This window comes from Ranitomeya variabilis, chromosome 2 (genome assembly GCF_051348905.1).
Source record: "Ranitomeya variabilis isolate aRanVar5 chromosome 2, aRanVar5.hap1, whole genome shotgun sequence".
Classification (NCBI taxonomy): domain Eukaryota; kingdom Metazoa; phylum Chordata; class Amphibia; order Anura; family Dendrobatidae; genus Ranitomeya; species Ranitomeya variabilis.
The window spans coordinates 1,017,396,767-1,017,414,746 of NC_135233.1; the positions used below are offsets into that span (position 1 = coordinate 1,017,396,767).

General features: G+C 44.2%; 1 protein-coding gene across 2 annotated transcripts in view; it reads right to left on the minus strand.

The window, feature by feature from the left end:
- Positions 1-11,829: 11,829 nt before the first annotated feature.
- Positions 11,830-17,980, minus strand: part of PCCB (propionyl-CoA carboxylase subunit beta) — a 49,915-nt gene continuing 43,764 nt past the window's right edge. For both annotated transcript variants that reach the window (XM_077291308.1, XM_077291309.1), the window contains 2 exons: positions 15,992-16,091; positions 11,830-12,940 (listed from right to left, as the gene is read on the minus strand). In XM_077291308.1, the coding sequence (XP_077147423.1) occupies positions 12,819-12,940; positions 15,992-16,091 (222 nt within the window). In that variant the 3' untranslated portion in view covers positions 11,830-12,818. The remainder of the gene's footprint in view (positions 12,941-15,991; positions 16,092-17,980) is intronic.

The window sequence follows — 17,980 nt, forward strand, 5'->3', positions numbered from 1 at the left end:
ACTCGTGGGTGTATGCCATCCGGACCCGGAGATTTATCTATTTTAATCTTATTTAGCCAGTTTCGCACCTCTTCTTGGGTTAGATTGGTGACCCTTAATATAGGGTTTTCATTGTTTCTTGGGATTTCACCTAGCATTTCATTTTCCACCGTGAATACCGTGGAGAAGAAGGTGTTTAATATGTTAGCCTTTTCCTCGTCATCTACAACCATTCTTTCCTCACTATTTTTTAAGGGGCCTACATTTTCAGTTTTTATTCTTTTACTATTGATATAGTTGAAGAACAGTTTGGGATTAGTTTTACTCTCCTTAGCAATGTGCTTCTCTGTTTCCTTTTTGGCAGCTTTAATTAGTTTTTTAGATAAAGTATTTTTCTCCCTATAGTTTTTTAGAGCTTCAATGGTGCCATCCTGCTTTAGTAGTGCAAATGCTTTCTTTTTACTGTTAATTGCCTGTCTTACTTCTTTGTTTAGCCACATTGGGTTTTTCCTATTTCTAGTCCTTTTATTCCCACACGGTATAAACCGCTTACAGTGCCTATTTAGGATGTTCTTAAACATTTTCCATTTATTATCTGTATTCTTATTTCTGAGGATATTGTCCCAGTCTACCAGATTAAGGGCATCTCGAAGCTGGTCAAACCTTGCCTTCCTAAAGTTCAGTGTTTTTGTGACTCCCTGACAAGTCCCCCTAGTGAAAGACAGTTGAAACTGTACAATATTGTGGTCGCTATTTCCTAGATGCCCGACCACCTGCAGATTTGTTATTCTGTCAGGTCTATTAGATAGTATTAGGTCTAAAAGTGCTGCTCCTCTGGTTGGATTCTGCACCAATTGTGAAAGGTAATTTTTCTTGGTTATTAGCAGAAACCTGTTGCCTTTATGGGTTTCACAGGTTTCTGTTTCCCAGTTAATATCCGGGTAGTTAAAGTCCCCCATAACCAGGACCTCATTATGGGTTGCAGCTTCATCTATCTGCTTTAGAAGTAGACTTTCCATGATTTCTGTTATAATTGGGGGTTTGTAACAGACCCCAATGAGAATTTTGTTACCATTTTTCCCTCCATGAATTTCGACCCATATGGACTCGACATCCTCATTCCCTTCGCTAATATCCTCCCTTAAAGTGGACTTTAGACAAGACTTTACATAGAGACAAACCCCTCCTCCTCTCCGATTTTTACGATCCTTTCTAAACAGACTGTAACCCTGTAAGTTAACTGCCCAGTCATAGCTTTCATCTAACCATGTCTCGGTTATTCCCACTATGTCAAAGTTACCTGTAGATATTTCTGCTTCTAGTTCTTCCATCTTGTTTGTCAGGCTTCTGGCGTTTGCGAGCATGCAGTTTAGAGGATTTTGTTTTGTTCCAATCTCCTCGCTGTGGATTGTTTTAGAAATGTTCTTACCTCCCTTCTGAGTATGTTTTCCTGGGTCTTCTTTGTTCGAGTCTAATGTTTTTCTTCCCGTCCCCTCTACTTCTAGTTTAACGCCCTCCTGATGAGTGTAGCGAGTCTTCTGGCGAATGTGTGTTTCCCAGGTTTGTTGAGGTGTAGTCCGTCTCTGGCGAGGAGTCCATCGTACAAGTAATTTACACCGTGGTCCAGGAATCCGAATCCTTGTTGTCTGCACCATCGTCTTAGCCAGTTGTTCGCATCAAGGATCCTGTTCCATCTCCTGGTGCCATGCCCGTCTACTGGAAGGATAGAAGAAAAAACTACCTGTGCATCCAGTTCCTTTACTTTCTTCCCCAACTCTTCAAAGTCCTTTCAGATTGTCGGTAGGTCCTTCCTTGCCGTGTCATTGGTGCCAACATGTATCAGCAGAAATGGGTGGACGTCCTTGGAGCTGAAGAGCTTTGGTATCCTATCGGTCACATCCTTGATCATCGCACCTGGAAGGCAGCATACTTCTCTTGCGGTTATGTCCGGTCTGCAGATGGCTGCTTCTGTGCCTCTCAGTAGTGAGTCTCCCACCACCACCACTCTTCGTTGCTTCTTGGCTGTACTTTTTGCTGTCACTTGTTGCTGTGTGCCCTTTTCTTTTTTGCTTGCTGGTATTGCTTCATCCTTAGGTGTGCCATCTTCATCCTCTACAAAGATTTGATATCGGTTCTTCAGTTGTGTGGTTGGTGATTTTTCCATGGTCTTCTTGCTTCTGTTGGTCACATGCTTCCACTCATCTGCTTTTGGAGGTTCTCTGACACTTTTTTCACCTTCTGTGACCAGTAGAGATGCTTCTGTTCTGTCTAGGAAGTCTTAATTCTCTTTGATGAGTTTCAAAGTTGCTATTCTTTCTTCCAGACCTCGCACCTTTTCTTCTAAAAGGGCCACTAGTCTACACTTCTGACAGGTGAAATTGGATTCTTCTTCTGGTCGATCTGTGAACATGTAGCACATGCTGCAGCTCACCATGTAGGTTGTCACATCTGCCATGTTGCTCCTAGATCCTGCTGACTTTGCTGTGTGTTTTCCTTCTTGTGTAATCTACTCAGCCAAGCTTTCTTGCAATAATGTCCTACAGGCAAAAATTTGCGCGCCGTAAGACTCTGCTTTTCCCAGAAGGCACCTGGAATATGCAAATTATCCTCCTCAAGCTTGAATCCCTGGTTTGGTGATGCTTTCCAAGCAGCTGGTCCCGGCTGTACCCAACGATCTTCTTGCTGAGGGAGACTCTTTGCTTTTCCCCAGAAGGCACCTGGAATATGCAAATTATCCTCCTCAAGCTTGAATCCCTGGTTTGGTGATGCTTTCCAAGCAGCTGGTCCTGGCTGTACCCAACGATCTTCTTGCTGAGGGAGACTCTTTGCTTTTCCCAGAAGGCACCTGGAATATGCAAATTATCCTCCTCAAGCTTGAATCCCTGGTTTGGTGATGCTTTCCAAGCAGCTGGTCCCGGCTGTACCCAACGATCTTCTTGCTGAGGGAGACTCTTTGCTTTTCCCAGAAGGCACCTGGAATATGCAAATTATCCTCCTCAAACTTGAATCCCTGGTTTGGTGATGCTTTCCAAGCAGCTGGTCCCGGCTGTACCCAACGATCTTCTTGCTGAGGGAGACTCTTTGCTTTTCCCAGAAGGCACCTGGAATATGCAAATTATCCTCCTCAAGCTTGAATCCCTGGTTTGGTGATGCTTTCCAAGCAGCTGGTCCTGCTTGATAGATAGAAGGAATGAGATAGATGACAGATAGATCTATAGATAGATCTATACATAGATCAATAGATATTATCTATCTGTCATCTATCTGTCTCTCATTCATTCTATTTTTTATCTATATTTATATCCATCTATTATCTATAATCTATCTATCTGTCTATCTCATTCCTTCTATCTATAGATCTATCTATCTGTCTGTGTGTGTAATGGAGTGTGGGTTGGATAAATGTCGAAGAGGAGGTTGGACAAGAAATGACATCAGAATTTTTTTTTTCGTCCAATAATATATCTTTATTTAGCTTTCAAAAACGCATCAAAAACGCACCTGTTTCCTGCCAAGAGATGCAGATTCGGTGCAGAAAAATCCACAGGTAAATCTGCAATGTGTGCACGTAGCCTTAAAGTGTGTTTCGATACCCCAACATTCGTGGGTCCCTTTCCAGGGTGGGAAACATCTGGCAAAATTTGGTTTTATAATGTGGATCTAACAGAGTGGCAACCCAGTAGTCCGCAGTATTCCTAATCATAACTATACAGGGATCATGTTGCAGATAGTGCAGCAAGAAAGCACTCATATGTCAGGCTCTTCCATGAGGTCCAAGCCCATGCTGTGTTGGTGGCTGGATAACAATGAGGCTCATTTCTTCCGTCCCCTCCCGCCAACCACAAACAGCAGAGAGCGGAGGATTATCCTCTTCACCTGACAGTTGCTGCCCATCACCTCTTCTTCCTCCATTTGTTCCTCGGATCTTGCACCTTCGATAACAGTTTGTCTCTTATCACCAGTCCCCCCTCGATCGCAGTAATCCACCCTCCCTTGGCACCCACCTGTGAGACAACAGTCTGGAACTTAGAGACAATGTTGTCCCTTCTGCATCCTCCTCTGCTTCCTCCTTTTCTTTTGGGACCACTATCTCCTCCTGCAGGCTATTCAAAGTCTTCTCTAGCATATAGATGACTGGAATAGTGATGCTGATGATGGCGTCGTCAGCGCTAACCATCTTAGTAGCCATTTAGAAACTGTGCAGAGGTCCTTAATCTGTGCCCACTCGATAAACGTGATATGTGCCACGTCTGTACTGTGTTGGCAAATGCTATACGCATGACATACTACATCAGGGCTCGTTGCTGCTGCCACAGTTGCTGCAACATGTGCAGAGTGGAATTCCACCGTGTCGTCACGTCGCATATCAACCTGTAAGCTGGCATGGAAAAAGACATCTGTATCGATGCAAGTCGATGACCTGAGAGGTGCAAACGGTGGAAATGAGATCACAGCTTATGTGCTTTCTGGAGCAGCTCACCCAGGCCAGGATAGTGGTGGAGAAAACACTACCACCAGGTTGAGGATGTGACCCTTGCAAGGCACGTGTGTAAGCTTTCCTCACCGTAGGGCTGCCACCAGGTTCGTACCGTTATCGGACACGGCCTTCCCTGGATGCAGGTTCAGCGAGACAGCCATTGATCAAACTCAGCCTGGAGAGCTGTCCACAACTTTTCACCTGTATGACTGCGATCTCCAAGGCATATCAATTTTAATACTGCCTGATTGCGGTGAGCCCTGGCTGCGTAGTACGGAGTTGGTGGGGACTCGCTCTGCACTGTTGGAACGCGTGTCTCATTAAGGCCGGGGTCATACTTGTGAGTGCAATGCGAGAAACTCACGCAAGTCTCTTGCATGAATACCCGGCACTGCCGCCGGCTCTCGGGATTGGAGCGTGCGGCTGCATAGAAATACATGCAGCCACACAATCCGGTCCAGAGTGCCGGCGATGCATGCAAGAGACTTGCATGAGTTTCTCGCATTGCACTCACAAGTAGTGTTGAGCATTCCGATACCGCAAGTATCGGGTATCGGCCGATACTTGCGGGTATCGGAATTCCAATACCGAGATCCGATACTTTTGTGGTATCGGGTGTCTGTATCGAAACAACATTAATGTAAAAATGTGTAAAAGAGAGAATTAAAATAAAAAATATTGCTATACTCACCTCTCCGACGCAGCCTGGACCTCACCGAGGGAACCGGCAGCGTTGTTTGCTTAAAATTCGCGCGTTTACTTCCTTACGTGAAGTCCCGGCTTGTGATTGGTCGCGTGCCGCCCATGTGGCCGCGACGCGACCAATCACAGCAAGCCGTGACGTAATTTCAGGTCCTTCAGGATTTTAAAATTACGTTCTGGCTTGTGATTGGTCGCGTCGCGGTCACATGGGCGACGCGACCAATCACAAGCCGTGACGTCACGGGAGGCTGGACACGCGCACATTTTAAAATGCGCGCGTGTCCTGCCTCCCGTGACGTCCCGGCTTGTGATTGGTCGCGTCGCCCATGTGGCTGCGACGCGACCAATCACGGCAAGCCGTGACGTAATTTCAGGTCCTTCAGGATTTTAAAATTACGTTCTGGCTTATGATTGGTCGCGACGGGACGCGACCAATCACAAGCCGTGACGTCACGGGAGGCTGGACACGCGCGCATTTTAAAATGCGCGCGTGTCCAGCCTCCCGTGACGTCGCGGCTTGTGATTGGTCGCGTCCCGTCGCGACCAATCACAAGCCAGAACGTAATTTTAAAATCCTGAAGGACCTCAAATTACGTCACGGCTTGCCGTGATTGGTCGCGTCGCGGCCACATGGGCGGCACGCGACCAATCACAAGCCGGGACTTCACGTAAGGAAGTAAACGCGCGAATTTTAAGCAAACAACGCTGCCGGTTCCCTCGGTGAGGTCCAGGCTGCGTCGGAGAGGTGAGTATAGCAATATTTTTTATTTTAATTCTTTCTTTTACACATTAATATGGTTCCCAGGGCCTGAAGGAGAGTTTCCTCTCCTTCAGACCCTGGGAACCATCAGGGATACCGTCCGATACTTGAGTCCCATTGACTTGTATTGGTATCGGGTATCGGTATCGGATTGGATCCGATACTTTGCCGGTATCGGCCGATACTTTCCGATACCGATACTTTCAAGTATCGGACGGTATCGCTCAACACTACTCACAAGTGTGACCCCGGCCTTAAGGCAGAAGTTGAAGGCGCAGATGGAGGCCCTAGAGAAGGCAGAAGCAGTGGAGGAAGTGTTAAATGTAGAGGTTTGTCCTGCAAACCTTGGGGATTCCAAGACTTGTGGAGCAGCACCAGCCCCCACAGTCACCCAGTCAGCGAGACGTAACACCTTGGCCATGCTTACTTGTCCAAGTGTCTGTGGTGAAATGCACCCTAGCAGAGAGATTTAGTTAAGAAACTGGTGATGTTGTCCGCAACATGCTGGTGTAGCGCAGACACAGCTCTCTTAGAAAAGTAATGGCGACTGGGCAATTGTTACAAGGTGACTGCAACGGCCATCAGCTTTCGGAAACCGTCTGCATCTACCAGGTAGAAAGGCAGCATTTCCATGGCCAACAGATTGGAGATGGTGGAGTTCAACCTCTTAGCTTTGTCATGCGTAGGAGGAAACAATCTTTTGTGACCACAACTGAACTGTTGGCTGGCTGCAGTGCTGAGAGGGTGGAGTACGGTGAACCGGATAAACTGCTGGACCGTGAGAGAGGTGCAGGCAGAGATGTTACGGTGGATTGAGAAAGCTGTGGTGTGCTCATTCTCTGAGATTGGACAAAAACAGCACGCATGTCCGATTCCATTACAACTGATGGTGGGTTCTCAGTCAGCGTGACTGGAGCAGGTAAAGAACCCGAGGTTCTGCAGTTGAACACCTGCGTCTCAATAGTTGGCACGGTAACAGAGGAAGCAGCAGACGCGATTGATGAGATGGCTGATTGTTGAGGTCCACTGGTCTGCATTTTTGAGCTGTGGGATTCCCAGAGTAACGCATGTTGATTGCTCAAGTGAAGGTTCATCCATGTAGTAGTCAAATTATTGCACTTTTTACCTCGATTCAGTTTTTTTTTTGCAAACTTGGCAGATTGCGCAAGTTGGCTCATCCTTCACAGTGTCAAAAAAGCCCCCAACACTTCATCATCCTGTGTTATCACATTCCTCGCCCTTGGATTCACCCTCCTCCTTTTTCTGGCCTGACAGCACAGTACAGTCCGTGTGAGCCTCAGATATGAGTCTCATCAGGATCATCTCAGCCCCCAGGGGTTAACGTCTGATGACGAGGGTCAGGATGCTGTTCCGACCCTACTTTGTCCTGCCCAGGATCAAAGTTAAAAAAAATGTTTGGGGCATCGGTGCAGATTTCCTCCTCTGGACTCTGTGAAGCTTGTGAGTACACTTCTGATGACCATGGCATAGAATGTGTGAACAGCTCTTCAGACTCACCCATCTGTGGTTCTATACAGTCAGCTGAATGGTTGGAGAGTTGGTACGCAAGGGGAAGCAAGGGTAATTTGGGTGCCACCTCTGTGGACTGTACTGGGTGTGAGGTTGTGGTGGAGGAAGAGACTTGAAACTAGGCTTGCCAACCACTCGAGCACATGCTTTCTGGGCCTCATCAACAAGGCGTACAGCTATGCGTCTGCCAAAGAAAGGTAGTGGAGTAGCCTGTCCAGTAACAGAAGTTGTCAGTTGTCTTTGCATAGGACGTGATGTTGGTACACTAGTGCTTTCACAAACATTACCACCTACCCCACGTACCCCTTGAACAGCAAGCCTAATTACCCTTCCACCACGGCCTCAGTTTTTCCCAGTCATGTTGCTCAGCTAATGTGGTAGGAGCACAGTATTAGCAAAAAGAAATTAGACATTAAACTCTGCAAACAGATGAATTTCAGAGACAGTAAATTCCAAGGTGAAATATGGCATGCTGTACTGTGTTTGTCACAGAAATAATTTTTGAGTGTGGGTGAGGCCTGTATGACAAAGAAGATATGCTACAATTTTAAAGTCAGGTCTCCTGAATGTACGACGTTAGGAAAACAATAATTTTTTGGTGACCTCTAGCTAAGGTCTCTATAATACACTAGATGCTGCAAACTAGTAGGTTCCCTACTGTATGACGTTAGGAACACAAGAATTTTTGGGTGGCCTCTGAATCAGGCCTCTACAGCTTAATTTCGACCCAACAAAATTACAAAGTGTGATATGGCGGGCTAACTTTTTGCAACTGAAAAATATTTTTTTTTATGTGCCTTAGGTCTGCAGACAGGTTCATATCACCACAGCACAAAACGTCAAGGTGGGATACAGCAGACTGTTTCACATTTAGCTAGTGAAAAAACATTATTTAGAATGCTATACTCTTGCACGGTGCACAATAGAAGCAGTGCACAACACTTGTAGGACATGTGCCCTGCTGGCTTAGTCTGTGGACCTCCGTAATGGCCAAAAAAAAAGTGCTGGAAGGTAAATTTAACACTAGCTACCTAAAGTATCTGACTGATATACAACCGCCTAGCTAACTAGCTAAAATCTTGCTGCTAACAGTGCCAGCATCAGGAGCAGCTTCTCTGCGCTGTTACAGTGTCAAAATTGTGCTAAAACAAGATGTCCGCCCTCTATACGGATAGGGACATGTGATTTCAGCAGCCAATGACACAAGCCGTTGTGTCAGGACATTATATTTCATGCGCCCTGATTGGCTAGCCGCAATGTGCACACAAAGTTAGGTGAAAAAAAAAGACTGTTTACAAGAACACCGCGCCTCTGAGCTCTGCAAACCCCTCCTCATCAAACACATGCCAAACGCACATGATACACCACCAATATCGTTGCTTATGTACTGAAAATACTTTTGTAACAACGCAAACATATTTTCCCGCACTTTTTACCAAATGTTACTGATGTTATAAAATTTTGCTCATGTTTCCGATAACGAATCCGAATGTGCCATCTTCGTGCTAAATTTATGTTTAGCGATTAGTTTTCCGAACAAATTTGCTCATCACTAGTTAGATGTTTACTTCAATATTTGTCAGTCACAGAACCACGGAGGAAACAAAGGGCCCTTTTTATATCATTCCAAGGGTTTAGAAATGGTCTTTAGGAGTCCAAGAGAACATTAGCAAGATGGGTCAGAGAGGCTATTAATTTGGCTTATGTCAGTGCAGGTAGGGCTAACCCAGAAGGTCTGAAGGCCCATTCCAGAAGAGCCGTGGCGGCATCTTTGAGAGAAAAGGCATATGTCTCCATCGACAAGATTTGCTCTCCGTCCGCCTTCTATAAACACTGTAGGCTAGATCTGTCGGCCTCCTCTGACTTCACATTTGGGAGAAGGGTTCTACAGGCTGTAGTCCTGCGGTACCAGAACACAAGAAGCTCCAAAAAAATAACCCTACTATTAGTACTACATACCTCCAGAAATTTAATCCAACAAATTTGTTTTTCGTTAACTAAAGCATTAGGTTGTGAAATTGAGAGCTAGAGGTCCAACTCGTGTTTTTTTCAGTTACTTTTTTTTTTGCCTTATATTAATTGTTTTCCAAGAAAGGAACTTTCAGGAGATGCTGTGAGATCTTTGAGTGCAGACAGCACCAGGTTCCACTGGATGCATATGAGGAGATTCAGAGGAAAGTCTTTATCAGCATAAGCACACGTAAGTTAAGGATGGAAAGGGCAGAAACCTGTCCCTTCAAGGAGACTATCCTGGGGCTTGTGTCTAGACAGGACTGGAGAAAGGAAAATCATAGGAATGGAGAAAATGATGGACAGATAATCCTACAGTTCACGCCAGCAAAAGTAGGACCTCCCAGTATGGTGGTATCCCGTGACAGATTGGGATTTACAAGCCTTCAACATGATCTAGGCAGCAGAGTAGGGAGCCAGAGGTATATAGCTAGAGGTTCAGCTCAGGAAGGGCGAAATATCTGAGTGGGTCCTAACCGGTAACCCGGATTACAACTGTGGTGGCGTACCCTAATTGTAGGTATAGGGGAACCTCAGCAGATGACCCTGTTCATACTGAAAACAAATCTTTATACAAAGACAAACACAAATTACCGCCATATGGTGACCATATAGTGGTAGATACCAGTCCTGCCGAAGACGCAAGAGATTACAGTAGTTACATATAGTGACTTACAGATTACGTTCTTTTTGATCGAGTCGTCCACTTCCTGGCTTTTCCATCTTGCTCAGACCGACATGACAATTCCCTTCCAGCCACAACTCTATGGCAGAGATTACAATTGACAGTTTTGACTTCTCACATTCCCAGAACTGTCCCCCACCTGCACAAACTCCTCATCCTGCTGATACCTCAATACTGAGCCGTTTCCGTACGTGTCCATATTACTGCACCTGACATTTGGCACAATAACATCGCTTTTACTGCCCCACTGTGCCCCTTACATAGTAATAATGCCTCCTTTGTGCCCTCTAGGTGGTAAAATTGCCACCTATAAAATATTATTGCCCTGTGCAAGTGCCATAGAAAACAATGTCCACATTTTACCCCAAGAAAGTGATAATACCCTATGCACACCTTTGACAGTCACAATACCCGGAGTGATACAATATTGTGCTAGGAACGCTTGGCTAGAATAAGGGCTGTTGGTGGGCCAGGAGGACTTCTAGTTGCCTCCAGAAGAGGAAAAGAGAAAACCGCGAGGGCCTGAAAATCTCTACTATTCTGTGGAAACAGAGCACTTTTGGCATCCTTGTGATTTTGCCTAGAGGCTTACTAAGAAGCCTATCATCTGTTATAGGGAGCCCTGTAAGGATCTTTTTGGATGCCAGGTCTGCAGACCAGGATCTGAGCCAAGTGGAGCAATCAGCAGCCACTGAGTAGGCCATGGTGTAGCTGGCAAGCTGTGCTGACTCAAGAAAAGCAGCAAACAGGATGAAAGATTCAGCACCAGAAGATAAATCCTGGTGAAGGTGCTTCATGATATGAAGAGTGTGGGGGAAGAAAGACAACAAGGGTCAGATCACACACCTATCCAACATCTGTGAATGCCAGTTACCCATGTGCTGGCCTCCAGGTGAGCGACGTGCATTACCTAACAAAAAGCAGGACAACTTAAAAGAAAAAAAGGTAATAGTATGGAAAAAAAGGATGAAGTAGGACTAAAACTGAGCTGTCTTGTGTCCTAGGAAAGAGTGTTGCTCATCAGGTCAAGCAGACACTTTTTTCTCCCTAGTGTCAGCCTTCCAGTGCCTGGCCCATGCTCACTGTCCTGCATCCTTTTGCATTATGTCTTACCTCTTGGAAATGTGTAGAAAAATGTAAGACTGTGTAAAGGCCCCCCATACAGACTAGTATGTGTATGGGGCACCGGCTGACTGGTGGTTGGGAGAGATGTTAATCGCATATGTCTGATTTTAGACTGACGATCACATTCTCTTGCCATTGAGTCGCCGGTGAGCTTTCATATAGAGAACATGGGAGTCTCAGCTGATCGAGTGCTCCTGTGTATGGGAATGTCAGCATGGATGGCCGACAGTTGAATGATCGGCAGTAGCATCTTTTGCTGACAGCCGTCTAATATGTATGGCCGGCTTTAATCCTCTTGTCAGAGGGATGTGTCTCTATACACAGACTTTCCATATACTGCTGGTGGCATCACAATACCATAGTGATGCAGTTTGACTTTTCTTTATGTTCCAATCCAGACATTGACTTCAAAAATTGCATCAAAATAGCAGATGTGCAAGAACCTTCAACGTATGCGAGACATTGTACTGTCAAAAGACGTAACACGCAGTTGTTGGTGTATTCATATATTTCCCAGAGGAACGGCAGAGGCTTAAAGAAAAGATGATGAAGAATTGGTAATCAATGGGGAATACAATATTTACTACAAGGGACATGGCAGGAGAGGCGACACCATAAGAGGCCATGTATACAATACAATTGATGTAGATCACAGTTGTGGACTGTTAAAAGCCATGATAATAGAAAAAAACAAACAATAATTACTTTGGATTATAAAACATTGGCCCTAAAATAGAGAATGTAAAAAAAGTGGATATAAACCTTTACTTACTAGTAATGAGTGAACGTGCACGGGTGTTAGAGTACCTTGGTCGTGCTCGATTAATACGTTCAAGTCCCTGCGGCTGCATGTTTTGAGGCCATTAGGCAATTCCCGCATGTGTCGCCACTAACAACCACAAAACATGCAGCCAATGGGCTTGGATAACGTGTTATCAGAGTACCTTGGGTGTGCTCAAATAATATGTTCAGGTCCCTGCGGCTGCATGTTTTGTGGCTGTTAGTGGCGACACATGCGGGAATTGCCTAATGGCCTCAAAGCATGCAGCCGCAGGGACCTGAACATATTATTCGAGCACACCCAAGGTACTCTGATAACACGTTATCCAAGCACATTGGCTCATCACTTACCCCATGTATCGCCTGATGCTACAGGAAATGATTGTCGCATCCACCGATCACTGGCCTTAGTGGTCACGGCTGTACATGCCATCACAGCTGAGGCCAGTGATTGGCTGCAGTGATCACGTTACTGATGGATGGGATAGGTGGCACTTCTGGTGTCGGCGGGGACCACCAAACTGGTAAGTAATGGGTATTTCTTCACTTAGGAACACTTTACTTTAGGATCAACTTTGCATAATTCTGGAAAACCTCTTGAAGGAAATCACATTTCTAACGATTTATCCCTCGTTGTAAAGCCTCATTGTAGCAGGAGCTGGGTCAGAAGTCCCCAGATTGTAGTGTTTGCCATTCAGTTTGACACAAACCAATGTCCTTGAGCTTTTAATTTCCAGACAGGAATGTATACGATGGTGACTCGTGCTGCCTCATAGAGGAATATTTGCATGCTTCTTCCACGGATTCACTTGACGTTTACTTGCGAGTACGTCCAGGTCACGACAGAGGCGCATCCGAGTAGTAGATGGCTGAATGATGTCATCAACAAACCCTGAGGGGAAAAAAAAAAAAAAAAAATCAGTCGGGTTTATACAAACTCCATGCTCCCTTTTAATTTCAATACCCAGAATGGAGTGCAGCCAGACTCCATTCACCCCACGGTGCACAACGTCCACGGAATAATATGGGAAAGATTTTCTTTCATAACAGAGTTACGCATTCAAGGGTCACCATGATTTACCCCAGAGACAGTCACCCCAAGTGCAGGTCCAGGGGAGCCAGTAGATGGCATAGAAGACAATATCACCCTCAGTCCATCACACATGGCAGATGATGATTATGCTATACAGCCGACATCTACCTCTGACAGCAGCAACTGACACCAACTTTGTTTGCCATCTAACCTATAAAATCTACTGTCAATATCTGACAGCAGCGTACAAAGGCGAGAGATTCGGGTGTCGCATCATTTTGGGTGATCGAGGAATACCAATGGCTGACACCTTAGTACTCCTGTAAAGCCCAGGGATAGGCTTGGCTTTTCTGGAGGTCATCATTTATATTATACACTGCAATTCTGTGGTATTGCAGTAGATACAGTGACTTGTGAATGCATTCGCTCCCCCAACCACTGTTGCCATTTTCTCACGTTTTGCTACCGCACAACCTAGAATGCCACTGGTTTTATTTATTTATTTTTTTTTTTTTTGGGGGGGGGGGGGGGGGGGGCGGGTTTGAGAGTTTGCATCAGTTCATATAAAGAACATGCCTACACCTGTGAACATTTGTTTTTCTATTTATTGTGAAGCAAACAACAAATAGGAAAAATAACTGAAAACTTCAGTTTGCTTAACTATTCACCCCCCTAAAGTCAGTACTTTAGAGCCTCCTTTTGCGGCAATTAGAGCTGCAAGTTGCTTTGGATATGTCTCTATGAGCCACTCCAAAACATTTACACGTTTCCCCTTAAACCACTCAAGAGTCACTTTAGCAGTATGTTTATGGTCATTATCTTACTAGAAGGTGAACCTCCGTCACCGTCTCAAATTACTGACAGACAAACAAGTTTTACTCAAGAATATCCCATATTTCGCACCATCCATCTTCCCCTCGACTCAGACCATATTTGCTGTCGTTGATGCCAAAAAACATTCCCACAGCATGATGCTGCCACCACTGTGTTTCACTGTGGGGATGGTGTTCTTGGGGTGATGAACCGGGTTGGTTTGGGGCCCAACATAGTATTTACCTTAGTGGCCAAAAAGTTCAATTTTAGTCTCATCTGACCTTCCTCCTCCATACAGAAAGTCTCCCACATCTTTTGGAAAAATCAAAACGATCCTTACAGTTTTTGTGTTTAAGTAAAGTATTTTTTTTGCCCACTCTTCCATGAAGGTCACTTATATGGAGTATGACTTATTGAGGTCGTATGGACAGATACTCCAGTCTAAGCTTGGTATCTGCAACGTCTTCAGGGTTACCTTTGGTCTTTGTGCTGCCTCTCTAATTAATGTCCTCCTTGCCCAGGCTGAGCATTTTGATGGGAGGCTCTTTCATCTCAGGCATGTTGTGGTACCATGTTCTTTCCATTTGATAATATATTTGATGGGGAGATCAGCAGAGATTGGGATTTTTTTTTTAAATAACCCAACCCTGACTTCTACTTCTCAAAAATTTGTCCCTGACTTGTTTGTAGATCTCCTTGGTCTTCATGGTGTTTGGTTAGTGGTGCCTCTTGCTTAATGGTGTTGCAGCCTCTGTGGCCTTTCAGAAAAGGTAAAGTGTATATACTGACAGACCATGTGACACTTTGATTACATACTCGCGGACTTTCTTTCACAAAGCATGTTATTTATGAAGGGAATTGCTTGCACCAGAAATGTTTAGGGGCTGAATACATATGCACATGCCAGTTTGTATGCATTTTATCCCATACATATAATTTGTGCCCGTATTTTTCTCACACTCACACATAAACCATACTACAAAAATATTTAAAACACAGGCTGCAATGTAACAAAATAGGTAAAAATCCAAGGGGGTGAATATTTTCGCAAGCCATTATAGAACAAGCAATCAAACTGCAGTTCCAACTCCTATAGCAGGGACTTAAAAATGAAATAGGAAAAACACGGATCTTGTTTTTCTTGCTCAAGTGAACATTTCTTCACACAACCATTCCCCAGACAAGTGGCTGTCAGGGTAGTTAAGCATTGGATGTGGCCGATCCTTTAGTTCTCTCAGAGATGAGCCACATTAACATGTATGGGAAGATGAGCACCCTAAAGCGTGTAACTGTCCCATCTGCTGCCTTTAGCATTGCGTCACCGATGCTTCTGCCCCACTGCCATTTTGCTGGAGGTAATTTTTTTTTTTTTTCCAAAGACCACAATATTAACTGCAACATTTAAAATAGGGGGTTAGTCACTGATGGTTGAGTGACCTGTCATTTAGGTCACAATGATGAAGATGAGGCCAGAGCACCACATAAAGCCCTCCACAGGCCGCCCTGGACCACCAGAATCTCATTGACTGAAAACTACAATACAGATTTCACAACAACCACAAGACAGATTTCATCACCAGGTATCATTGTAATCAATGTAACGGGCGCCAACATGACACTGTAGGTTACGGAGTTCAATCCTGCTGACAGGTTCCCTTTAGTGATTTGTTTGGAAAAAATTATCAACATTGCAATCATCTATCCCTACATGGGGCTCTCAGAAGTGAAACGTTTTTAGGTTTTATTAAAAATAAACTTTGAAACAGCCGCACTGCTCTTACCTGTATGATGCCCCCTCTACAGAAGTGTTGAATCTGGACAATGTTTTGTCTGGATTTTTTTTTTTTTTTTTTTTAGAATCAGTAAACTTTACAAAAACTGAGGGCTGACTTCACAGAACTGTGAACCTCGGATGACTGCTGGGTCTCCTAAGCTGAGCTAACTGCCTGGTGGTTGGGCAGAGTACTACGGTCTGAGCAGCGGCCATGTTTCATGCACATGTGAACCCGGCCCTACACGGTCACTGCAGGTGGTACATTACACAATCCTCACATCAATACTTGAAGGAATCTGAACAGGGAGGTGTAGGCGTCTTACCTCGAACGGCAGCAGGGAAAGGGTTAGCAAATTTCTCCACATATTCGGCCTCTGCTTCTGCCTGATTCTGTTTTCCTCTGAATATGATTTGAACAGCTCCCTGCAAAAAGACATCACCATGATTTCATACTATAGAATCTATTACATATATTTTGATCCAAAAAAATTTTAAAATCAGGAATTGGCCCAGATTCATCAAGGAGCTTTTGCCAGTTTTCTGATGTACATCTCCTTGAAAATGTTTTTTTTTCCCCCCACCAGTCACATCTTGGCACCGTAAAGGTTGAAAACTTTATCCCAGACATGGATTACAGCGTGGGAGAGAACAATGGACAGGTGACAGATATGGTTATTTTTTTAATCTTCTGTGTTTTTACAGGAGACAATCGCTTCAGTGGAATGGGCGTTAGGTGAGTATACCCGTTTGTTATTTTTAAAAAAGTAATAAAAAAAAAAAAAAGCAAACCTTGGGCTTGATGCTGCCAGACAATACAAAGGTGAAATCAATTCCACAAATATGAACCACACTTGCCACCGCCACAGGGCAAGAGTCGGGCAAAGTAACAGAAATGGCACATCTAATAGATGTGCCTTTTGTGGGGTAGCTACAGGCTGTTATTTGTAGGCTGGGGTGGGGGTGGCAATATCCATGGCCCCTTATCAGCCTCAGAACATCAGCCCACAGCTGTCTGCTTAAACTTTAAATAATATAAAAAAAAAAAAGTGGGGACCTCTCTATACTTGCTAACCAGCCTTGCTAAAGCTGACAGCTGAGGGTTGCAGCTGTCAGTTTTGCCTGGCTGGTTATCAAAAATACAGGGGATCCCACAACATTTAAAAAAATAAAAATAAAATAATTTATTTAGAGCGCAGGCTGATGAATACACCCATCAGTCGCCATCTGCCCTCGCTGTTATTAGCGGCAGAAGGCGTAGGCTGATGGGAGTAGTAGTCCCATCAGCCGACACCAGTGCCCAAAAGTAAACTTTTTACCTCCGGTCACAGCTGCGGGCTCACGCTATCATTCCGATTTTTGGGAGGCAGAATGAACAAAAGCCAATTCAGGAATTTACATATATTTTTTATGCAGTTCTGCGTGCGGTAAAATTGATAAGGCAAATTTATTCTTCAAGTCACTATGATTACAGCGACACTACATTTATATTATTTAGGTTTTGTTGCTTTTACACAAAAACTTTTATAGAAAAAATTATTTTTGCATCATTTTATTCTGAGCGCTAGAACTTTATTTTCCTGCGGATGGAGCTGTAGGGTGACTTGTTTTTTGCAGGAAAAGATGACGTTTTCAGCGGTAACATCTGTATTTACATTCGTCTTTTTTATTGAGTTTTATTCCTTTTTTTTGTTCGACAGCATGATAAAAAAAGCATTGTTTTTTTACCTAGTTTTTTTAATGTATTTGTTTATGGTGCTCACTGAAGGGGTATCTTTTGTGACAGTTTTATAAAAGTACTTCCCAAGCACGACGTATACATACTGCAAATGTCAGGAAGGGGTGTGTTGAATTTTTTTTTTATTATTTTGACTGCCCACTAGAGCACTCGCTCACCATTAGCACACATGCGGGCTGATATAGCTCACTATAGTCAGCTTTGCTATATACAGTCAAAAGTTTTGAAACAGACAAATCTTTGTTTTCAAAGTTTGTTGCTTCATAGTTTTTCAATGTTTAGTCAGATGTTCCTATGGTTACCGAAGTACAATTATAAACATTACATAAAGTTTTTAAAAACTTTTATTCACAAATACATCAGGTTTACATAAATTCTCAATATTTACAGTGTTGACCCGGATTTTTCAAAACTTCTGCCCTTTGCCCTGGCAGCTGAGTATCAGCATTTAGTCCAATCCTGGACTGATGGCTGCCCATTCTTGTCTAATCAGTGCTCGGTGTTTTTGTTTGTCCACCGCTTTTTGAGGACTGACCACAGGTTCTCAATGGGATTGAGATCTGGGGAGTTGTTCAGG